At 37.2% G+C, this 24,509-nt stretch overlaps 2 protein-coding genes across 3 annotated transcripts; both read left to right on the forward strand.

Moving 5' to 3' along the window:
- Positions 1–1,677: 1,677 nt before the first annotated feature.
- Positions 1,678–10,403, forward strand: LOC112166896 (nucleolar complex protein 3 homolog). 2 transcript variants are annotated; one of them, XR_005800167.1, is made up of 14 exons: positions 1,678–1,919; positions 2,340–2,506; positions 2,623–2,843; positions 3,742–3,950; positions 4,445–4,547; positions 5,190–5,353; positions 6,120–6,258; positions 6,872–7,048; positions 7,164–7,300; positions 8,050–8,379; positions 8,759–8,898; positions 8,988–9,085; positions 9,353–9,506; positions 9,833–9,974. XR_005800167.1 is itself a non-coding variant. In XM_024303822.2 (13 exons), exons 1-13 carry the CDS (start codon positions 1,765–1,767, stop codon positions 10,343–10,345), a joined length of 2,553 nt encoding a protein of 850 aa, XP_024159590.1. In that variant the 5' UTR covers positions 1,678–1,764; the 3' UTR covers positions 10,346–10,403. The 2 variants fall into 2 exon arrangements, 1 of the variants encoding a protein (XP_024159590.1); XM_024303822.2 differs by lacking the exon at positions 9,353–9,506 and having other exon boundaries at positions 9,833–10,403.
- A 7,568-nt stretch (positions 10,404–17,971) lies between these two features.
- Positions 17,972–20,920, forward strand: LOC112165926 (sedoheptulose-1,7-bisphosphatase, chloroplastic). The gene is made up of 8 exons (XM_024302630.2): positions 17,972–18,198; positions 18,284–18,403; positions 18,563–18,748; positions 19,104–19,185; positions 19,317–19,538; positions 19,813–19,913; positions 20,145–20,216; positions 20,428–20,920. The coding sequence occupies exons 1-8, from the start codon at positions 18,082–18,084 to the stop codon at positions 20,707–20,709; spliced, it is 1,182 nt and encodes a 393-aa protein (XP_024158398.1). The 5' UTR covers positions 17,972–18,081; the 3' UTR covers positions 20,710–20,920.
- Positions 20,921–24,509: the final 3,589 nt, after the last annotated feature.

Raw genomic sequence — 24,509 nt, forward strand, 5'->3', positions numbered from 1 at the left:
CATTCATAGAAAGAATACTATGACTCTGACAGCCCCTCTCTCTCTCACCCAAACATACCCTCCGCCGGCTAGGATTAGAGAGTCTATGATTGACGACTCTATTTATATATGATATATGACAAAAACATGTGTGTTTAGGGTGAGGTTGAGCAATCTTTGTCCCGAAAAAAAAGAAAAAAGAAAAAAAAAGAGGTTGAGCAATCAATGGCATCCGCCATCGATTGGAGATTCATTAGGGCTTTTCTAAAGGCTTGGATCTATATAAGCTTTAGCATCTACCCTCCAACAATGTGCTTCTGTGGTGAAGGTTATCCCTGTGACTGCTTTGGGTTATTGCTCGTAGTCCTATTAAATCTCTTGTCGGCAGTTATTTGTCAGATATGGGTTTCTCATGAGCCGAGATGGACAATTCTTAGGTTCACCGATTATTTTACGATTAACGCATAATAACTTTATACTTTTTTAATCCAACCATTCATGTTGTATAACATAATACAAAGATTAGCTCAGTAAAAAAAATCAATCAAATTGAAGATTTTTTAGTTATTCATTTATATGAAATACATTGACGGTTTATCATAATAGTAGTAAGTGTTGTTAAAACCATAATTTGTTTGATTCAGTTAGATAATTAAACGATTTTCGATTTGATTGATTTTTCACAGAGATGATCTTTAAAGGCTAATTTAAGACATGGACCATTGGATTATAAATTTATTAAGTAAAAGTATGTTAATTGACAATGGGGGTAATATGCTCATTCACCCAAATAGTGAACCTATGAATTGTTGGACTGGGATTATGGTTTGGCTAGAATGAGTTTTTAGGGAGGGTGACCTACTATTCTCATTGATTATTTAATGCTCAGTCCTGTAGCCTGTAAATAACAAGAAAATTTCGTATAATTACTTGAATTTTTTTTTTTCAAAAGTCATTACACAATGCATTGTTTGCAGAAGGTTCAATATTTGTTTAGATGACTAGGCTTTTCATTTCTGCAGGATCATTTTGAATAAGTGAGTTCAGTAGCAATGTACTAACGAGCGTTACTAGGCTTTCAGCATTTCTCCATGTTCTAAAAAACACTAGGCAATAGTTGGATGGTGAGGAGGGGACTAGACAAATATTTAATCTTGAATTTTTATTGCACAACGAATATATGACATTTTTCTCTCTCAAAAATGCAAGACTGGAAGGATATATAAAGTATTATAAGTGATTAAAAATATGAAAAAAAAAGAAGGGTTAAGTGGCAAAGGCTAGACCTCTGAGAGAGAGAGAGAGATGTGGCATTCTGTATAAAAAAAATGAGAGATAATTAAGAGCACCAACGTACGCTTGCACTAAAAGAAATGAACGAATGGATAATATTAAGTGAAGTTTTTAGTTTAGAAAAAAGATTAACTATAAATATCAAGGGCTGAGATCGCCTAATAGGTACTGCATTACTTGCACTGTCGGTGCTTAGAAAAACTTTCCATCAAGGACTTCTAACTCTTCTTTGATTTTGTTCTTATTATTAATTTTAATTTTAATAATTTTGGCTCAAGAAACATAGAACTCAAAGTGGGCTAAGAAAGTGGGCCAAGAAAGAAGTACAAAAAATCTGGGCCCAAGAGCTCGGATTCGTCTTCTGTGTTTGGCCGATACCTGTCTCTCTGCCTAAAACCCTTTTGAGTAAGGCAGTCAACAAACGCAAAACCCTAACGAGTTCACCTATCAGCACAAGCAGAAGCAGCAAAGGGTTTTAGGCACACACCAAAAATGAGGGGAAAGAAGAAGATAATCCTACCTCCTCAGCTCCCGCCGGACATCGCCGAAGACGAAATCGAAGTCTCCGACGAGGACAAGGCCTTCGTCAACGAGAACAAGGACTACGCCGGCTTCCTCTCCACATTGGACACCAACTCTATCACCAAGTTCGTTCCTTTCCCTCTGTTTAGTGCTCATAAGCTTTAATTCACTCTTGGGTTTTTTGGGCATCCGTTGGTTTGGTGTTTGGGATTTGTTACGTGAACTTTGTTTTCATTGTTATCATTTCTGTGAGATTGGGGTCTACATTCTTAACCTTTTTGAATTGAAATATTTGTTTGTAGCAACAAAGTAGGGTGCTTTTGTTGATTGGTTAGTTGGGTCCGTGCTCTGGTTTCTCTTTTGTTACTCAAGTGCATGGAATAATTAGCTCAACTCTTGAGATTTTTGGGCAAGCAAAGTCCTGGACAAGTTACTTGGGTCTTTCTAATTCTTCTCTGAAATGGGGTCTTGTGATTGTTGGCACATTTAGATAAAGGTTCATAATTTTTGTATTGTACCTGATATGCATTGGTGTTCATACATAGGCATGTTACTCGTGTTGCTGATGTAAAGGAGGATACTTTGGAAGCTTTATACGAACAGCGAAGAAGGAAGACCTCGCAGAAAGAAAAAGAGGATATCGGGATTGAAGTTGATCCTGTTGATGCTCTTCCCATAAAAGACTTCTCTGGAAATCTCCACTATCTAAAAGGTACCTTATGATTATTTTACTTATAGTTTGAAGGATGGCGATGGGGAAAGTTGTCTATAGAATGTGTTTGAATGTTACACTGAGTGTGGATGGTTTAAATTTTTGCCATGGCACAGTACCAAAGAAATTGAAAGCATCTGAAAATGATCTGGAGGAAACTGGTCAGGATGATGAGGATGATGCTGCAGATAAAGGCATAGTTAAGTTGACAAAGGCTGAAAGGAGGGCAAAGCTTAAGAAACTCAAGAAAGAGGCAAAAAAACAAGGAAAAGATTCTGCTACACCCGAAGTGGAAGTTGAAGATGAAGTCAAACCAACCCCACAAGCAGCAGTGCTGGTATTGTCTGATTGAACTAGCTATTCTTCTATGCTGCTTCTTATTTGATAAAATGATATACTATCAGTATCTACACTTGTACGAGTAATCTGAAAGAGTTCCGTTTATCTTTCAAAAAGGGAAAAAGAAAAAAAAAAAAGGAATACATTTCAAAACATTGTGAAGCATTGAAAATATATGTCATAAACAAGTTACAATTGTCAAGATGAACCATGTGAGCCGAGCACTTATGATTATAAGCTATGCATCACCTTAATGCATTGATCTGCATTTACCATGATAGTTGAATACATTTTGAATGTATAAACAGGCAGGCTACTGGAAGTTTATTGATCTACTACATATTGTCATCCGTAATGGTGGATGGTTGATCTAACACATGCATTTGATGGCAAGGGTTTTGACTGTAGTCACTTTACGTATCGTCTTGTTTTGTATAACTTCCATTCCCAAAGCACCTCAGTGGATTGTTGGGCTATGCAATTAAAAATTTCTATACTGGTTTTAACATGATAATCAAATTATTATTCGGCAAGCTATGTATTTCCTCGTAACCATTTATATGATCCCCCTTCTCATCATAGGAACCTCGTAGATAAGCCCTTACACTTGTAATATCATGGAAATGTTTATGCAAATGTCAGCCTCAACGACTAGAGTTGGCAGTAATGACTCAACTTATTTGACTTACTTTTTAGTGTAATTTTTCATATCCTGTTGGTTAGGTTTTGAGCTTCTGCTGCTTTCCTGCTGTGTGGACATCTTGTCCACTGTTTATATATATATATATATATATATATATATATATATATATATATATATATAAAGATCAGATTTTATACTTTCCTGTAATTTATTTTCTGTATATCTCATAGATTCTTCTTTGTTCTTTGTATAGGCTGAGGTTAAAGAAGATCTTACTGCTGAAGAAGGCTTTGAAAGTAAGAAGCACAAACTTGCAGAGTTGGGAATTGCTCTACTTGCTGATCCCGAGGCCAATATTAAATCCCTGAAGGACATGTTACAAATCTGTAAAGATAGGGATCATGCAATCATCAAACTTGGACTCCTATCTTTGTTGGCTGTCTTTAAAGACCTTATTCCTGGGTACGACACTATCCTAGTTCTAGTTCCAGTTCCATGATTCTGTGATTGTATTTAATATGAAATCTTCTATGATAGAAACCTTAGGACATGAAATTTCTGCCCACCCATGTGTGACACTTGTTTGGATCCATAGAGGTATAATCATTCTCATTATATTGTGGATGAAAGCAGAATTATGGTGATTTCTAACAGTTTCTCTTGAGTAACTTCTACATGTCTAATTTTTTCAACAATCATGTTCGTTCACATTTTTCTTTTCTCATGAAGTAAAATATACTGAAAGTACATGGATATGCACTTCATATAAATCAAAAGCACATATTACTATTTGAATAGATATTTGGGTGTTGGTGTATTGGATACCCACGGCTCTGTTCATAGTGAGAACTCTTTCCTTGTCTAAAAACCGTTATCTGTGATTTATCTCATGAAGAACATTTATCTTCTGTCTGCAGTTCAGTTTTATATTTAATTCTTTTGGATGTGTATTTCAGATACCGCATTAGGCTTCCCACAGAGAAGGAGCTGGAGATGAAGGTTTCAAAGGATGTTAAGAAAATGCGGCTTTATGAATCAACACTTCTGAACACATACAAGGTTGGCATTCTTTTTTGTGCCTAGTTGTTGATTAAGATGGAGTCTGCTACCCTTAAAAGTTAACACTCTTAAATCACTATATTGTGTAATTGATTTATTTCTTAGGATAATTATTGTAAATGGTAAGTGTACTGGTTTAATACTTTAGTGAATCAGGGTAACTTTTTCTAGCTCAAATCTGGCTCCTTTCATTTTAGTGTGGACGAGGTTCCTTTATTTTTCTTGTTTGGTTATTTTGATGAGATAATTCCTTAGATTTAAAATTGTAACATCTGGGTTTTGTTGCAGCTTGCCTAAATGTGAACATCTGTTTTGGTATATTATATCAGGAGAATCTCTAGTGAGGACTTTAAAATGAGGACTCCGTGGGACTTTCAAATCACTGGTTGGATGAGTGATCCAAATTTTAGTTGAAATATTATTTTTTCAACACAAGTCATCCAACTGTTGATTTGAAATTAGAGCCCCAACCCATATTATATAATTTTTTTTTTTTTTTTTAAGAAAAGGTTGGTTCAACTGTTCTGCATGTGGTCATGGATCTCTCTCTCTCTCTCTCTGTTATCAAGATAATTATTCTTACTGTATTAAGAAACATTTATTCTTATGCTTATTCTGATGCACTTCAACATACATTCTCAGGCATACTTGCAGAGGTTGGCAGCCTTAGAAAAACAGCCCTCATTTCAGCATGTGGCATTTCGCTGTATCTGTACTTTACTCGATGCAGTACCCTATTTCAACTTCCGGGAGAGCTTGTTAGAGATTGTTATAAAAAACATAAGCTCCTCAGATGATGTTGTAAGGTTGTGCTATATCTGTACTTATCTTTAAATTGTCTTCGTATTTGGTAAAGAATCTCACAAGGTGCCTTTGGAAGTTTATGATTGACACCATAGTCTGGAGAACAAGTATATTTTCATGTTGGAATCCACAGTGAAACACTTGAACTCCTTTAAATGAGAAATTATCCAGCGTATAATAAACAGACTTTATAGGATCAATAGCAGGATTCAAGTGGAAGTATAGTTTTATTATTCTTAATTTAAACTCTTATGTTAGAATAGGAGAAACATGTACACGCTTGGTTATAATGTTGTTCACGGCATCTTGTGGCTTATAATTGGCTATTAGATATAATCTTAAGTAAATAAATTTTGAAACTGGTACAATACCTATTATTTGTGGGACACTTCTATGTTTAGAAAAATTACTGTGTAAACACCTGAAAACACTAGACTTATGTCCATCACTATTGCACTCTTTGGAAACTCAGAAACATCTTTATTTGCTTTGAAAAAGGGTTATCTAGGTCTTGAGCATTTGTCACAAAAAAGAAAAAGTATACATGGATATATTCTGTTCAAAAGTAGACAGAATTACATATATAAAGACATGATGTATTGGATGAAGTTGACAAAAGATGTAATTCATGTTCATATCTACACATCACTCATGTCCATGTCGGTGATCTCACTTTTGTCAGTGTACTGACATGACACTTATCCTCAATCATTGTCAGTTTTGTCTTATTTCATTTATGTAACTAAAGTATGAATTACTTCTCAACAGGAAACTATGTTGTTCTACTGTAAAGTCACTTTTCACGAATGAGGGAAAACACGGTGGTGAAGCTACTGTGGAGGCTGTTCGATCAATCGCAAATTATGTGAAAGCTCGTAATTGTCAACTGCACCCTGATTCCATTGAGGCATGAGATTACTTTTGCTCTTTAATTATGTTTCTGCTCTACCCAATCCTTTCCTTTTTTTTTGGCCTGCATGTACTAGAAATAAGACTATCCCCCCAAAAAGGAAATTATGATCAAATATTGTGATATTTTAGGTATTCAAGCAGCCTTAATATTAGCCATAAGGCGTTTCAAACTTGTTGACGATTTGGTTTATGGTATAGATGTGATTTCCCTGCCCTCTGCTGTTATCTACTGTAGGACTCCATGACTGCCAAAAAGATCATGGATTTCTTCAGTTAAAATTAGAAAGAATATGATGATTTTACTTTCACAGTTATAGAAACCATGTAGCATTTATCAGATAATTTTGCTGCAATCTCAAATATGTAATGCACATTATGGTTGTCAGTTGAAATTGAAAAATGGTGGTTTTTACATTGTATCTAGTTGAGTCAAATAACTGAAGAGCGCAACTATTCTCTTAAAAAACACACTGGTCCACGAATGAAGGACTGATAGGAGATATTTTGCTTTCTGCCCAGTAATCCACAAATAGCTTTCTAACAGAAGTATCCATGTGTTTTGTTTTCATGCTTTATATCCCATGCTTATCGTTTGACATCTGCTGCAGGTTTTCTTGTCTCTGTCATTCTATGAGGATCTTGGGAGGGCTGCAAAAGAAGATGATAAAAATAAAGCCAAAAACAAAAGAGGTAAAAAAAGAAAGGATCATGAGGATCCACGCCAAATGAAAGAAAATGACAAAAAAAGGAGTAGGCAAGAACAACTGATCAAGACAAGGGAGGAGGTGCTTTCTTTGTTTGAAAATATCGTTTCTCTCTATCTTCTTATTTCAGTCTTTTCTTCCAAATATGATAAAGTTTTCAAAACAGTCATTGGTTTCTTGATCTTGCTATATACAGGTTGCTGCTGATTACAAGGCGGTTGCTTATACCCCAGATGTTCTGGAGCGGAGAAGAATGCAGACAGAGACACTTTCAGCTGTATTTGAAACATATTTTCGCATATTGAAGCATACAATGCAGTCATCAGCTGCCAGGTTTGTAGTTCATCATATTTCATGAACTTCTAAACTATCTTATCGTATGAGTCTGGTTTAGCTTAGAATATATCAATTAGAGAAAGAAAGAGTAGATTGTTGAGAATTGGAGGATTCGTATATTGGGGTGCCCTCAAGTCTCATAATGGTTTCTAAAAAATTATCATGTGCTTCTACCTTTTCTTGTAAAATTTTATTGACTAAAAAAGAGCAGAGTACAATAAAGATAACGGACAACAGATCCAATTTAGCATGGCCAGCAACTAGATTCAGCCCAAACTTCCTACCCAATCATGTTGAATCAAGCAGGGGGGAATATCCCTAAAACTCATAAGCAGGCTTATGGAGAAGCTAGGTATTTAATTCTGCCCAAATATAATCTTCATTTACCTTGTCATCGGACATTCTTTCTTGTTGAAGAAATTCATGTTCATATATTTCGCTTACTATTCAGAGATCTATACTTCCTTCCTATGTATTAAACCTTTTCAGTCTTCTGACAGTTTAATATTTGTAAATGCATACACTTGAATGGTTGTCTATGCTCAAACAGGCTTCTTTACGAATACCTCAAATGTATGTGTTGTTTGGAGCAACTAGGCATTCAAAGTTCGGTTGATATAAAAGTTTTGTAATTGGAGTCTATCTGGAGTAATTTATATTGGTTTCATTCTGGTAGTCTACATTTGTAAATCTGGTATACTTCAGATTCAAATACATTGACTAATTTCCTGTATTATGTTACTCAGATCTGAAGCAAATATTAGTTTATTGACTGGGGCATCTGAGCCCTACCCTTTACTTGCTCCCTGTCTGCAAGGATTAGGAAAGTTCTCACACCTAATTGACCTAGATTTCATGAGTGATCTGATAAACTCTCTGGGAAAGCTTGCTTCTGGTGGTGGTGATACTGATAAGACTTCTGAGAGATGTTCAAAATGTTTGACTGTATCTGAGCGTCTCCGATGCTGCATTGTCGCATTTAAAGTGATGAAGAGCAATCTTGATGCCTTGAATGTTGATCTACAGGACTTCTTCGTCCAGCTTTACAATATTATACTTGAATATAGGCCTGGAAGGTTTGTTCTAAACTTATTAATCCCAAAGTTTGCTTTGGTAACATGATCTGTTTAACTTCTGTGAAGAAAATGCTATGAAGCAATTCCTTTCATAAATGCCTGGTTTAGTATAGGAAGATGTTATGGGGGTTTACATTTTACATATTCTACAGCATCTAATCAGTATCTTTGTGATTTTAGATGATATGCACCTTTCTGTGTTAAGTTTGCAACTTGACAGAATATATATATATATATATATATATATATATATATATATATTTCTTGAATGATATATTGCTTGAAGTTGTCCTGTTTCTGGTGGAAGTGATGGAGTGGTAGGTTACTACTAAATTCTTACTATTTATTTATTTATTTATTTTCATGTGCTATGGAGCAGAGATCAGGGTGAAGTATTAGCTGAAGCTCTCAAAATAATGCTGTGTGAAGATAGACAACATGACATGCAGAAGGCTGCTGCATTTGTAAAGCGTCTAGCCACATTCTCATTATGTTTTGGGTCTGCAGAGTCCATGGCTGGTAGGGTATTTGTATGCATTATGTTTGCAGGCAATAAGCTAATATCTTGTTAAGGATTCTCATGCCTTTTCCATTCGAATCTTTTGCAGCCTTGGTTACCTTAAAGCATCTTCTTCTGAAGAATGTTAAGTGCCGAAACCTGTTAGAAAATGATGCTGGAGGTGGCTCAGTGTCTGGTTTAATTGCGGTAAAGCTCTCTTGCTACTCTTGTGTGCACACAAATAATTTGTTGGGTTAATGAAGATATGCTCCATCCATTATAGTAATTCATGATAAGTTCTAAACGTTTTTTTTTTCCTGGATTGGTTGAGCTGCTCAAGGAAATTGGGTTTATCTGCTTGATACTTTTCTGGGTTCTCCGAACTTGGTTAATGATTTAACAGATCTCTATTATCAGCATGTCATGCTTTCTGGTTTCGAGGAAAGAAAAAATAATTAATAAATTTCATGGTAGGGTCATTTTGATGCCGGGCTTTTAGTTTGTCCTTGCCAATTTCTCCAGGGATATCCATAATATCCTGCTAAATGGTGCTCGCTTGTCAGCTGGGCCTTTAAGCTCCACGTGGGAGTTTGGATGAAAAGGTTTTCTGTTGTTTTCTTTCCAGTAGGTATGCACATGTTTGTATAGTGCGCTCTTGAATCTGTTAGGGTTATCTGTACATGTCGTGAAAAGGGTTTCTCTAGTTGAATGCATTAGTGTTGTCTATGGCTAATGGATGAAAATAAAACAAAGGCCCAACACCTGCACATAGGCAAAACAAACAATCAGTTTGAATGGCAATTTTATCTTCAAAACGTACTCTTCATTGAACTGATTTTACATCATATGATAAGACATGATTTTTTAGTGCTTATATGATTTCTGTTTAGCGCATATGGCATGATTAAAGGAACTTGATTCTAATTCTCTCTTTACCATCCTCCTAATGCTCAGAAATATCATCCTGAAGCTTCAGACCCGAATTTAAGTGGTGCTCTTGCTTCAGTACTTTGGGAGCTTAATCTTCTCTCCAAGCATTATCATCCAGGTGTTTCAAGTATGGTTTCAAGTATATCTAGTATGAACACTGCTCATCAAAACCAAGTTTATCTCTCTACCATCACTCCTCAGCAAGCCTTCATGGACTTCTCCTTGGAGAAACCAGAGTCATTCAAGTTCCAGGGTGACATTAGAAAGTCAAATAACAAGAGGAAAAGAGGAACAGGCTCTTCTGTATCCACTGGTATGGAGCCATCCGAAGATACAACTTCAATCGATGAAGATGAAGTGAAAAAGAAACTTTCTGCTCATTTCATGGTTCTTCGTGACATCAAGGAGAACCAAAGATTGAGGGTTGAGCTGCAAAGTACTACGTCATCCATTCAGCTATATAAAGAGTATAAGAAGCAGAAGAAAAAGGCTAAAAAGCCCCAAACCAAGAAAAGTAAAATTTTGATTGTCAAGTGACATTTTTTTGTCTTGAATACTGAATATTTATTCAATTATATGATTTTTCTGCGTCCCACTTGTTATTTGCATCATGTGGTTTAGTCGTGAGAAGATATTGCCGAAATAATATAATTAGAATCGTCGACTCCAGTTTCATCAATGTTCAAGAAAGTGTTGGAGCAGAGGATGGAACCCTAAAACTCATTTACTCATTCAAATTATGAAGAGAAGCCTATCACTTATGCTTTCCAGTTTTAATTATGAAGCGTTTGAGTTGCTCCGTAGATTTTTTTTTTTTTTTTGAACAAGATTTAGTGAGGTAGGTATGTTATAGGGTTCTTGCAGCTATAGAAGCATTGGAATTGCCCTAACGCATATTACTCAAGAAACTGATGGACCTGTCCTTGCAACAAATTAGTGTAGTGAAGGACATATCTAACAAATTAACGGAGTAGCAAACGAACATTACTTGATGTTTAAGTCCAACATCACTCGTTGTTAAAGGCACTGATTTTGAAGATATGTTTCTAAGATCAGTAAGTTCAAATATCACTTAGAAATCATTATTGTATTGTTCAGAGAGTCTAAGGTGAAAACTTTAAAATGAGGACTTTCAGATCAATGATCGGAGGAGTGGTCCTCTTTAAAGCCTCACTCTTAAGTTGTTATATCAAGAGATAGAATGAGAAAGTCTCTAATGAGAACATTTACAAGTCTTTAAATGCATGTATACGTTAAAATCATACAACCCTTATGAGAAACTTTATACAATCAAAGATTATCAGTAGACTTCATGTATCGGCACACGGTATATGAATAAATTTATGGGTCCTTGACTCAAAGCACCAAAATAAGCAAAAATTATCTCACTTACCCTAGCAACAGATTTTTATTCCAAGCTACACAATTTAACATAAAAAAACAGTTTTACCCTCAATCAAATTAATAAACTACCCATATGCCATCTCTCTCTCTCTCTCTCTCTCTCTCTCTCTCTCTCAAATTTGTTGGAGTGTTGGTGCAAGCACTGAGGCGCCGGCGAGCCGATTTACACTTCATCAGCGACGAGACCGGACTCGGCTTCATCTGAGAAGACGAATCGGACCTCAACTTCCGCTTCTGAGGAGCCAATCACCGCTGGATCCGACTACCTCCTTGAGGCTCGACACTTTCGACCTCAACGCTGCATCTGAGAAACTGGAGTAGAGGACGCCCTTACAACATGTGATGCCCCAGAAATTCGTATTTATTTTCCGAGGATTTTCCGGAATTAATTTTATGTTTATTGGACGGTTTCGTGGCTCGTGGATGGAGCGGAAGTGTTTCGGACCAATTTCTATTCGGAAAGTGTGACTTTAGGGGTGGCGCAAAGGTTGACTTTTTATTCATTGGGATTCTCCGAAAACTTCCTTCATGAAAGTTGTAGAACGCGTCGATATGAGTTCATGGACATGTGGAACGAGAGAATTAGAGTTCGTATGAGAAAGTTATGAGCGTTTGAAGTTTTGGGAAAGTTCTATAAATAGGAGTTTCCATTTTCGGAAACTTACTATTTCCATTTTTGCATTTTCCTTTTCCGGAAACCAGAAACGCTTCGTTCTCTCTCATCACCCGCGCTCGACCCGACCTGAACCCGGTGATCCGACCCGGCTTTTCCGGCGAGCTCCGGCCATCTCCGACGACGAGACTTTCCAGATCAGCTTGACTCATCCGTGCGCTCCTCCCTGTGGTGTCCTCTAGTGCCGATTCTCTGTGGTAGTGGCGGTAGAAGGCGGTGCAGGTTGGTGTTTTCGGACCTGGCCGAAAAACACAACTCCGGCGACTTCGTGGCTTCGTGCTTCCTTGGTTGAGATCAGAATGGGCTTCCTGATCGATCTATGGTGTTTGTTTTGATCGGTTTACGTGGAAATCGGTTCAACTCAGTTGGGATTACTGTTCACGGCTTGTGAGGTAGTTTTCGATCCCTTAAGCTTGTTTTCTGACTTTGAGCCAGTTATGAAAGTTCACAAGCATGCTTAGATGAAGAACTTTGATGTTGGGAGTTTTGTGAAATATTGAGTTTTGGCCGGCGGCGGTGCGCCACTGCCTGTGGCGGCGTTCCGGCGGTGTTCCGGCCACTTAAGGAACTTTTTTTGGTATTATATATGTTCTACTCGTTGATACGAGTGTTTCGATATATAATATGCAAGTTTTGGAGTTCGTTTGGAATTGTTATGATTTTTGCAGTTTCATACCGATCGATTTATGCTATCCGTGAGGATTTGAGCGTCCGATCTAGGGCTGGGCTCGGGTCGGGCCGGGCCCGAAAATTAGTGAGACCGAGACCGAACCCGAAAATGTCGGTTCGGGCCGGTTCGGTCTTTTTGTAAACTGAAAACCGACAGAAACCGAACCCATTCGGGCCGGTTCGGTTTTCGGGCTTTTTTGGGCCCAAACATTTATTTTCAGTTTTCCACCGAAAAACAAAAACGAAACATTTTTTTTTCCTTTTCTAATGCCCAACACCACATCATTGTATATGTTACATGTGATCAAGATAAAGATTTCATTTAGCTACAAAATTAAAGGCCACCAGCAGCCACGGGGCCCCTAGATGGGTCTCTTTCTGGCAACCTAATATAAGGTGTGTCACTGTGTTGTAATATATAAATTGTAAAGTATCACAAGAATATAACTATCCTAATGGAAACTACAAGGGAACCTTTCTAGGTTGTACATTGGAACGTTTTACAAGTCATCCTGCAAAGAAAATAGAAAGGAAAACTTATGTAAGGAAAACTTTCGGGTCGGTTCGGGCTTTCGGGCCCTGAAAATATGGAACCCGAGACCGAACCGATTACATGAATATGGAACTCGAGACCGAACCGAACCGAAAATTTCTATTCTAAAACCGAACCGAATCGGGCTTTTTTCCTCGGTTCGGGTCGGGTCCTCGGTCTTTCGGGTCCGGACGCCCAGCCCTAGTCCGATCGACTTGTGGTTTGGTCACATCGATCGTGGACGTATTCCGGAGACTTTGGGAGGTCTCGGATGTGGTTTCGCCTCGATTGGCGCCACTTTGGGGATTTTAGTTCAAAACAAGGGTTTCGAACTTAAATCATTTGTGAATCGTTACTAATTTGAGATCATTGGTGATTAGGTGCTTCTAAAGGTGAATTGGACGAGTTGTTGGTGATAGTGTTAGTTCGGTTCTGTATTGAAGAAGCAGCGGGATTCTGAGGTGAGTAATCTCACAAAGTTCATTTACGAACGGGAATACCCTTATTGTTTTGAGAGTTACTTATTAACTGCAAACTATAGATGGTATTAGTGGCATTTCTGAGTAGATGACTATGTGTGTGTATATATATAGTATGGGATGTGTATATATACATACGTATTCATGTATTAGTAGGCATTCCTGCGCGGATGACTACATATAGATATATGTTTACATGAAATATATATGTTTTGGTGATTTGTGGATTTATGAAACAATATGCATGAAATGATGCTTTTATTTTGGGTTGTGGCTTTTGGAAAAGAAATGGTGGGAAATGGTATTTCTATTGTTTTGAAAAGTGTTTGAGGATTTGAGAGTCACAGGTTGTGATTTCTCCTTTTGATTTGATTTAACGTTTTGATCTGACGACCGGTGGTCTGAGGATTTGAGAGTCACAGGTTGTGATTTCTCCTTTTGATTTGATTTAACGTTTTGATCTGACGACCGGTGGTCTGAGGATTTGAGAGTCACAAGTTGTGATTTCTCCTTTTGATTTGATTTGACGTTTTGATCTGAGGGTCAGGTTGGCCTAAGGATGCGGGGTTGCAGGTTGCATCCTCATGGCAATATTATATCGTAAGATTGAACCTTAGCCAGGTGACAGGTTACGATTCAGTTAGAGCTCTAGTCTGTCTGCCATCGTACTTCAGGGATCTAAGTAGGTTACTTAAGACTCCTGGGTACATATTCTGTCCAGGTTGGACCTAATTATTGTTTTATCCAGGTTGGATCGATTTATCTTATTCTACTTGTTAGGTTAACAATAGGTATGATTTATTTGTGTTGATGTTTTGTCCAGGTTGGACCTATTTGCTTTCTTGTCCAGGTTGGACCTAATTATTGTTTTATCCAGGTTGGATCGATTTATCATATTGAATTGTTAGGTTAACGATTTATATGATTTTGTCACGATGTGACTTTTGTTGTTTCTTTTGGGAAAAGAGTATTGTTTTTGGAAGTATGGTATGTTTTCTTTATTTACGAGTTGAAAGGTTTTCCTCGTTTCTGGCGTGAGTTGTGCATGTGTGTTTTGAGTTACTCATACGGGCTTGCAAAAGCTTACCGGGTTTGTTGTGTGGCAACCCGGTGCACCATTCCAACAGTGTAGGGGTTAATCCTGCAGGTTAGGATGATCGAGGTTGAGGCAGCGAGTTAGCAGCTTACGGTAGGAAGCCATCTTTGTGACTTTACCTTTGATAAGGACTTCCGTTGTATAGTTACTCTGAGCAGCCTTTACGTTTTATTTTGTTGTTGACAATTTAATTCGTAAGCTTGTGTAATATATAACTCTATGGAGCGAGTGTATATTAACTTTGAGGGTTCAGGGCATCAATATCTGTGTAAGTTAAAGGGAAAAAGATTTCAGGTGTTTTGTATTGATGACTGAACGTTCACGCATGTATAATTATGGGATTATATATATATCGATTTTCTTGTGTGTAAAATCAAGGGCGTGACACAACAGTAGCCAAGGAGAGGTTCGATCCTCTATGATTTAGAGGCGACGAAGGAGCGAGAATGAGGCTTGGCACGTGGCAGGCAAGGATTGATCGTAGAGGGAGGTGATAAGTAGAGGGCCGAGGTGGGGTGACCTGCGGTGGTGCCGATGGGAAGAAGCCGGAGCGAGCTGCAGTGGCACATCTTCACGACTTCACAAAAGGGAGAGGATGTGTGGGTGCCCAGAACATTTTCTGGGTGCCCAAATCAAATTTTTTTTTTTAAGTAATGGGACATAAGAAAAGAAAAAAAAAAAAAAAGTTTTGAATGTCTATTGGGGGGCAATAGACGTTTTGAATTGATATAATCTCTTCGTTTTTTTCTTTATTCAAAGTTTTATTTGTCTAATTTTAGAAAGATTAGTTCCTATTCCCGTGACCGAAAGTTCTATTAGGGGGCAATAGAGGTTTTCAGAAAATTCCTGTGGGCGGCGGTTGGTGACCGAACTCCGGCGAAAGTTGGCCAGATTCCGGCGACTGGTGATAGACTCCGGCAAAGTCTCTTATGGTTTCTCTCTCTTCCATTCTCTCTCTCTCTCTCTCTCTCTCTCTCTCTCTCTCTCTCTCTCTAAGTAACAAAAGAGTGAGGGTAAAATGGTATTAAAAACAAAAAAAATAAAACAAAACAAAAAACTTTAATGGGGTATTAGGGAAGACCTCCTTAAAGTATTTTGGATAAGAAGGAATTAGAAAAACTTAATGGGGTAAGTGGGAAAAAAAAACCCTAGAAATTGGGTAAATAGATAAAAACCCTAAATTTATATCACCTCATCTTTATAAGTAAATACTTCTCATAATGATATCTTCAATTACATATTATCAAAATGACTGTTAACTCATTCACAAACACACACACACACAGACGGCTGTTAATCAATAGAAAAACTTGAAGCAAGAATAGCTTTCTCAATTTGTTTGCACCAGTTTGTATTATAATAGTGTAATGTGTTTTTTGTGATGAGTAATATCAGGCATAGAATTTTATTGTGATTGTTTTTTGTCACAAGTATCTAATCTCTACATTTAAAAACATGATAAGAAAGTTTCATATATATTATGGTATTGTTTGTGACTCTGGGGCAATATGATTATAGTACCCCATAAAAGAATAAAATAAAAAGACGCACCTTCACCATTATTTATCCAAAAATTTCACCCATAAAAATAAAACAGACACACATTGCTGACCAAATTTCGTCATTAAATGCGTCTCACAAAATGTAAAAGGGTGCATCTTTTGCGTTGAATACCTAGTTGGTAGAGGCTACCCATAAAAATTTGTTGATGACAACGAATTCTCCATAAGCCTTCCATAAGAACAAAAATGAGTGCACTATTGCCGACAAAATAATTGGTCATTAAAGCGCTCTCATAAAAAGTAAAAAAGAACTCTTGTCTGATTCAGCACGAAATCGGTTGGCCTAGCAAGTAGCAACACAATGCTTGTATATTGTATTGAACATTGGGTGAACTTACTGCACCTTGAGCCCCGAATTCTTAAAGTCGGCCCCGTAGTTATTGAAAAGTATTGAACATTTCAAATGCTAAACACACATTATATGTATGTTGTAAGACATACATACATACATACATACATACATACATACATATGAACATATATATAAATACACACACACACACACACACGAAAATGTTCTGAAGAGGATGTCCGCATAGTCGCTAAAGTGCGGAAGTTGATGCTGCATCTCTGCTCAGGCCGTGACGCCGCTTGCCTGACGGAGGCCAGGGGTCGGACGGACCAGTCTACAATCGGATAGAGTCGCCGGCGACGAGGTTGCAGCACTGCCCAGAATCCTTCAACCTCTATCTCCTCCAACCTCGATCACTGCCCATAAGCGGTCTGGGATGCCTCCGGCCTCTGTCCAGCAAGCCCCGCACCGCCGCCACTTCCTGAAACGTTGTAGAAGCATTGACGTCCGCTCCAGAAACCGCCTGTGTGTGTGTGTGTGTGTGTGTATTTCCTTCTAGTGAGGGATTTTTTTTTTTTGGTTTTTTCTAGGGATAGGGCATTAGACCAACTTTTCGATCATATTTCGGCATGTCAACCGTTCAGTTTTTAGGTCAACCAAATCGGTGATTGTTAAGATATCAAACTAGATTAATTCAATAAACGAACTAAATTTGTCAAACTTGAACCGTTCATACTTATAAATCTTAAATCGTCACTTTGAACGCCTTAACGATAATCAATTTGGCTGAAAATTTGCAGAAGTGATCTACACATTATGACCTAAAAACTAAACGGTTGAGATGCCGAAATATGATTGAAAAGTTGTTCTAATGCCCTATCCCTAGAAAAAATAAAATAAAAATGATCCTTCTTTAGAAGGGCCCTGTATGTATGTATGTATGTAATTCTAACCAAGCACTAGTCTAGTTGATGCACATTGCTAGCTAGCTAGGAAAGTTTCAAATGATCATGAGGTTCTCTAAGCATCTAAATGAATATGTTGGGAAGACTGGGCTTATCATTTTTTTATTTTTTTTGAGAAAATGGGTTTATCAAATTTGTTCATCATTATGTATTTTTGTTTAAACTTCTTTGAAATAAGCCAGAGGTTATGTAAGCCCATCTGGAATAATATGAAAAATAAGGCACACTATTTAGTAACATTCTTAGTTATATTTCACAGTTGAAGCAAATGTTGAGATGAGTACATACATTGTTATATACATACATTTCTGAATATCTTGAGCACAAAACCGACTCAAGTCAAGTGGGGGTCTCAACTCTCAACCATATCTCTTCATTTAGACCAGAGCATAGCCATAGATTTATGAGTGATGCAAATTAACTTTAGCCAATGCCAATTTTTCAGCTTACAAAAACTTATTATCTGCCACGTGGGGAAGTACCATTAGCTGCTTATCTACACCATCCCAACTCATTTCCAAGAGTTGAAGGGAAAAGCATTAGCTAGCTCTTGCAAATATTGGCCACTGCTAATTAATTTGAAGCTCAATCAAATTCAAAAATGGAGACCAGCGTTGCATGCTATGCCAGAGGAGCTTTCCCGCGTAATGTTTCATCATCTCAGCATTCGACCTCGTTAATGTCTCCTGCTTCTATCTCTTCATCTTTCAATGCTAAGGTACTATGATTAACACAGTGAATAGAGTGCGAGAATGAGATTTTATTAGTTTTTCTTAAAGGGTACTGTGCATGAATGACTGCAGGTTTTGAGAACAAGCTCCCTATTTGGGGAATCATTACGTCTGGTGCCGAAGTCATCCCTAAGAGCTTTAAAGACAAAGAACAGTTCCATTACACCAAAATGCGCAATCGGGGATAGCTTGGTAAGATATTATGCATTCACCCAAAACTAATTGGCCGTAAAGTGGAACTGTAGAAGAGGTCAGGACTCGGGAAATTATTGTCATGCAAGGCCTAAATTTTGGTTGTGAGATCTTTCGAGTAAAAGTTGTCCAATATGAATGTGCGATTAATTTTTGTAGGAAGAGTTTCTAACAAAGGCCACCCCGGATAAGTCACTGATTTCATTGTTGTTGGCAATGGGAGAAGCAATAAGGACGATTGGATTCAAAGTGAGGACAGCTTCTTGTGGTGGAACTGCATGTGTCAATACCTTTGGAGATGAGCAGCTTGCTGTTGATATGCTTGCTGATAAGCTTCTATTTGAGGTGATCATTAATCAAACCCAAACTTGTACACTATAATGTTGCATAATACGATGACCTAATATCTGTATGCTCATTGAAGTTTAATTCATATAGAGGTTGTAGTTAGAACATTAAACCTAGCTCCGGTAGCATGTTAAATTTGGAGCATTTATCAAATGCCTTTAGGTGCCGAGACTAGCCAGAAAAGAAAAAGTTAGAGCATATCATCCAAAACCAGTCGACAGTGGGTGAAGAGACTCATGCATCATGATAGTTATGCGTTTCTATGTAAGGCCTAAAATTTCGATTTGGGATTTTCAATTTTGAACATTGATGACGTAAGTACTGATATATGTCTTTTTAACATCTAATCTAGGCCTTAACTTACTCACACGTCTGCAAATATGCTTGTTCCGAAGAAGTTCCTGAGCTCCAGGACATGGGAGGCCCAGTTGAAGGTTTGCAAATAGCTACTCTTATATGGAAAATGATGAATATATCCTACATTCATCTGAGCACTCAATATTTGAACACATATAATACTCTCCAGTGTAGCTTAATCATCTTGTACTAAAATTAATTTGAACAGGTGGATTCAGTGTTGCTTTTGATCCGCTTGATGGGTCAAGTATTGTGGACACAAACTTCACAGTGGGGACTATCTTTGGGGTGTGGCCGGGAGATAAGTTAACTGGGGTTACCGGAGCTGACCAAGTTGCTGCAGCCATGGGGATTTACGGGCCTCGAACAACTTATGTTCTTGCTATTAAAGGCTTCCCTGGCACACATGAGTTCCTTCTTCTTGATGAAGGTTTGCTTCAATCAGAATCATTAAAATAAATTTCACATGATTGATCGGTTATAATCTGAAAATGATGTGCAAGGAGGAACTTTTGTATTAGCCAATCCATCATATATACCCGGCCTCTTACAGCATGCATGTGGATTCCACCAATAATGTAATAATGAATTACATGTGCATATCATGAGAAATAGGTTATATTTGACGAGTTTACATAAAAAAAAATCTCGCGCATTAGCACAAGAGCACCTCATTTTGTCTTAAGTCACGAATTGGTCATCAGGAAAGTGGCAACATGTCAAGGAGACAACAGAAATTGGTGAAGGAAAGATGTTCTCTCCCGGAAATTTGAGAGCCACATTTGACAACCCCGACTACAGCAAGGTCATTTTTCATTAATCTCCTAAACTTTAGCTTACTGAGCAACATAACGTACGATTCTTTCATATGTATCCTACTTCTCCCAACATATACATTAGACTCGCTATGATATAATGTGCTTCACATGCATGTTGTTTGGCGAAGGTTGTGTGTGACGGACTCATTTGGAAATTATTGCTACTAAATTGATACCCATGGAGGCTTTATATTCCTTGAATTGTTATAATCTAACAGCTGATTGACTACTACGTGAAAGAGAAGTACACATTGAGGTACACCGGAGGAATGGTTCCCGACGTTAACCAGGTACTTGCTCAACTTGATGAGGTTACCAGCAACATCTGTTTATCAAAAAGTACCTGTTGATAGCAAGTTATTTGTTAGATATAAACAAAAGAAATGTTGTCGCATCGTTGATTTAGTAAACAAATTTGATCAATGTAGCCGTAGTCCATGAAAAATGTGTTCCTTGTAAAATGATCTGCTTGTAAAAATATTTTCTGGCTTTAAATTGCAGATTATTGTTAAGGAGAAGGGTGTCTTCACAAATGTGATATCCCCAACGACCAAGGCAAAACTGAGACTGTTATTTGAGGTAGCTCCATTAGGATTGTTGATTGAGAATGCCGGGGGTTACAGTAGTGATGGCCACAAGTCTGTGCTGGACAAGGTCATCGTCAGTCTTGATGACCGGACCCAAGTCGCTTACGGATCCAAGAACGAGATTATCCGATTTGAAGAAACTCTATACGGATCATCCAGGCTCAAGGAAGCAGTGCCTGTTGGAGCTGCTGCTTAATTCAATAGTCACAGCATTTGCTTTTTTGCTTAATGTATTGGCTAATGCATTTACTTCAATCAGCTTAATTTGTTCTGCATGTTTTTTTTTCTTTTAAGAAATGAAACTGTTACATATCTAAAAAGTTATAGTGAAAATTAGAGACGAATGTTGAATTTGTGCATTCAGAAGTATAAATCAAAAGATTGGTGATCGAGGGATGTGACTCCAAGATTTTTGTTTGGACCTCTTGCCTATTCTGCCAGCCCAATAGGGCCAGATATTTACAACTGGGCTAGAGCAAAATCTTCAGCAATCCCAAACCAACTAAACTTGTCTTCCTATCATAATGACATCAAATGAAAGCCTTTCCCATGACAAAATGAAAAGGAAAAAAGTTGGAAGAACTTTGCATCAAAACTATTGAACAAAGACGCAACGCTGCATGCATAGAAAGAGATGGAGAACTACGGTGTTTTCTTTTGGGTAGTTTAAGGAAGCCAAGAACCTAAATTTATAGGGAAGGGGAGAAGTGAGAGTGGAACCTAAATTTAACCCTAGTCCTTAACGACCAGCTCTTTGCACAATGGGGGTGAGGTGAGGGTGTTCTTTCTGTTCCAACCCTAGTAAGAGGTGACAGCAACCTTGGTCATCATTCTCCAACACCAGGTCAATCTATTTCGGAAGGTACGTTGTTGCAGCAGTTGGATGTGGCATGAGGTGAATTCTTCATGTCCCCTTGTGTTGCACATGTTGGCGTATGTATATGGTTTCATGATGATACGTATGCCTTCCTCAAAAAAAAAAAAATAACTAGAATGCGCATGTGAAAATAAAAGCTTTTAACCACTGTAGTTGTAATTAAATCCTTCATCAAAATATTGTCTTAAGTCTAAAAGATGATTATCTGCTATTTTTATGATGGATATTTCATTATACCTATGAACGTTGATTAAGGTGCTCCATAATGTGCTGTTCACGGTTTTAGTGTATATATTTTAAGTGGCATACATATGCTACTGCAAGAGAATTATCTGCAAACTAATTGGATTAAATAAAAGGTTATCATCAATTATGTACTATGAAAATCGTAAATATTATTATGAATTATGTCATTTTAATTAGTTTGCATGTGATGATCGAGTGTGTACTTGGTTTCGAAAAGTGTTTAATTTGTTCAGTCATGCATTTATTCCTTTAGTTATTCAATGCAAGCTGCAGCAGATATACCCTTGCTTCTCAAATCAGATTATTATTATAATTTGCAGAAACTTCGATCATACTTAACTCAAACATATATACGGATACATGTGCTTTCATTACTCACTAACGGTGGTTTATGATCTTGAATCCAACTTCTGCATGTGCAGCTACTAAGAAAAAACGAACTCTACAAAACAAGACCATACATATATAATATATATGCATTTTCATGCTAACTATATAGTGTGCTCATTTAATTCGTTTATAATTTTACTCCCCTTTCTATTTCCTCTATTAATTATCTGTACGTATCTGATTAATAATAGGAGTGCAGATGCAGGCTCAAACCTTTATTGTGATTAGCATTTGCTGCTGCAGAATAAACCAATTTTAAAATGTCATAACTTGCTTGATAAGGCATGAGTTCTGGTATCATAAGTGTTTCTTCATAGGAATGCCCACGAATTTGATCATCATAAGCTGTAAGGTGTGCATTTATCTCCATAGCATATACCATAATAGATATGTACGTATCGCTGGTTGAGGTTGACAATGGACTGGATGGATATACAGTTATATACATATACATATCTATATATATATATATATATATATATATATATATATATAATATATATTGAAGTAGTGGTTGAATTGATGAATGGACAATTCAAGAAGTGAACTGTTAAACCCTACTTGAACGTATGCTTGAATTAAAGTAGATACGAACGCATAGGACTATGGAATCAAATGATGATGAGTCAAGTCATGAGCTCTCCAATAGTAGGTTTGCCAAGTCTCAATCTTATTAAAGCATCGTTTTAGCCTTTTAGGGTTTAAAGACTCCTGTTTATTATTTGTACAAAAGATTAACTATTCATAAGTAAAACGACGTGATTTTAAAATTAAACTAGAGTAACACCAAAAATTTACAGCCACAAAGGTTAATCACTTAATTACTTATCCTTATATTCTATACTATTTGATCGATTGACTCCTGAATATTAGGTTTGTTTGTTATTTACTAGATAAACTTTCTTCCAAATCCGCACAAGCAATTAACTTCAACATATATGCATGTGATTGTCATCAACCAGTTGTGCCTAGGGTCAATGGGTCGTGTCGGGTTAGGTTCGTATCGGGTCAGGATATTTGTCGTGTTGTAAGATATAAACCCAAACCCAACCCATTTAATAATCGTGTCAAAAATTTAAACCCAAACCCAACCTGTTTATTAAACGGGTTAGAGCACCCACTACCTATGTACGAAGTCATGGGTTCGAGTCACCATGGGGGCAGGAGTGAAACCCTTTGATCCTCTTAATAAAAAGAATAGAAGAAAAAAAAAAAAACGGGTTACCCGTTTTCAACCTGCTTAACCCATTTAATAAATAGGTCGTGTCTTATTAGACAAAATGACTCATTTAAGAGTTAACAATGGGACCCATTTAACTAAAAAATGCATAAATTGATTAAATTTACTAAAAACTCCACAAGACAAAAAATATAAATAATTATATATAATTCATAAATAATTAAATTCAATAATTAAAAAGCGAAATATTTCAAATTGTCTAATCTTATAATCAAATACTCCGAACGTCCAAAATTTCAAGAAGAAACATAGCACAATCGGGTTATATGGGTTCACTTCGTGTTGCCAGGTTGACCTGTGGCAGACCCATTTATTAAATGGATCATGGCAGGTTGACCCACCACCGACCCGCTTTATAATCGTGCGGGTTCGACCCACTTTATTTCGTGCGGGTTTCGAGTCGTGTTATCGGGTCGTGTCGGAATTGACAGCCCTAGTTGTGCCATGTGCAGTTTCTAGGCAAACTAATGGTAGTTAATTGCATGATATATTATACATATATTTGTTTAAGTTTATATGCTATTATTGATTAATCAATAACTAGTCTAGCTGCAGAAGCAGGCTCATCATAAGGTGTAAGGCGGCATTTATTTTTCAAAGCGTCGATCCCAGCAGCCCCTCAGTATCTGTATTCTGTTGAAGTCTTAAAGACTTAAACCCTTATTATTTGATTGAATTGTTGACTACGACTAAGGAATATGTAAACGCATCGGACTGCGCATCAGTATATGAGAGTCAAATAGATCGAGCTCCATATCTATATACGATCAACTGGATCAATAAAATTGCATTGAACAAGAAATGTACGCAAAGCCTCCGAAATTGAATCATCACCTGCCTTTTGTTTTGTAAATACGCTGACATTTTATATAATGAAAAATCTAATACATTTCTAATGTTTGACACGATATCAACACAGAGGAAAAGAAAAAACAAATCTTAATTTTCCCGTGTATCTATTTTTTGGTTAAACTAGCTAGATCTATCAAATAAACTATCTATAATGACCATGACTCAGTTTCTCTTCATTTGTCACCATTTTGTTAACTCTAAGAGCTTAAGCCTTCGCATATACCGCAAATACATCAGTATTCATTCTTCTTTTAACTATACGTACATATGGTGGTTTGCCTTCACCATTGCTGTACGTATGCTACGCCTTATCTTGCAGCCGCAAAGGCAATGTTCCAATCCCACTTATTTGGCAGAGGGTTCTACAAGGATAAGCCGTCAAAGTTATTTT

This window comes from Rosa chinensis, chromosome 5 (genome assembly GCF_002994745.2).
Source record: "Rosa chinensis cultivar Old Blush chromosome 5, RchiOBHm-V2, whole genome shotgun sequence".
NCBI lineage: Eukaryota > Viridiplantae > Streptophyta > Magnoliopsida > Rosales > Rosaceae > Rosa > Rosa chinensis.

Bases quoted from the DNA above. Each gene is read 5' to 3' on its own strand.
- LOC112166896 (XM_024303822.2), top strand. From the start codon at position 1,765: ATGAGGGGAAAGAAGAAGATAATCCTACCTCCTCAGCTCCCGCCGGAC. The intron at 3,951-4,444 runs GTACGACACTAT...TGTGTATTTCAG, and splicing joins TTTAAAGACCTTATTCCTGG to ATACCGCATTAGGCTTCCCA. The intron at 7,301-8,049 runs GTTTGTAGTTCA...TATGTTACTCAG, and splicing joins ATGCAGTCATCAGCTGCCAG to ATCTGAAGCAAATATTAGTT.
- LOC112165926 (XM_024302630.2), top strand. From the start codon at position 18,082: ATGGAGACCAGCGTTGCATGCTATGCCAGAGGAGCTTTCCCGCGTAAT. The intron at 18,199-18,283 runs GTACTATGATTA...GAATGACTGCAG, and splicing joins CTTCATCTTTCAATGCTAAG to GTTTTGAGAACAAGCTCCCT. The intron at 20,217-20,427 runs GTACTTGCTCAA...TTTAAATTGCAG, and splicing joins TGGTTCCCGACGTTAACCAG to ATTATTGTTAAGGAGAAGGG.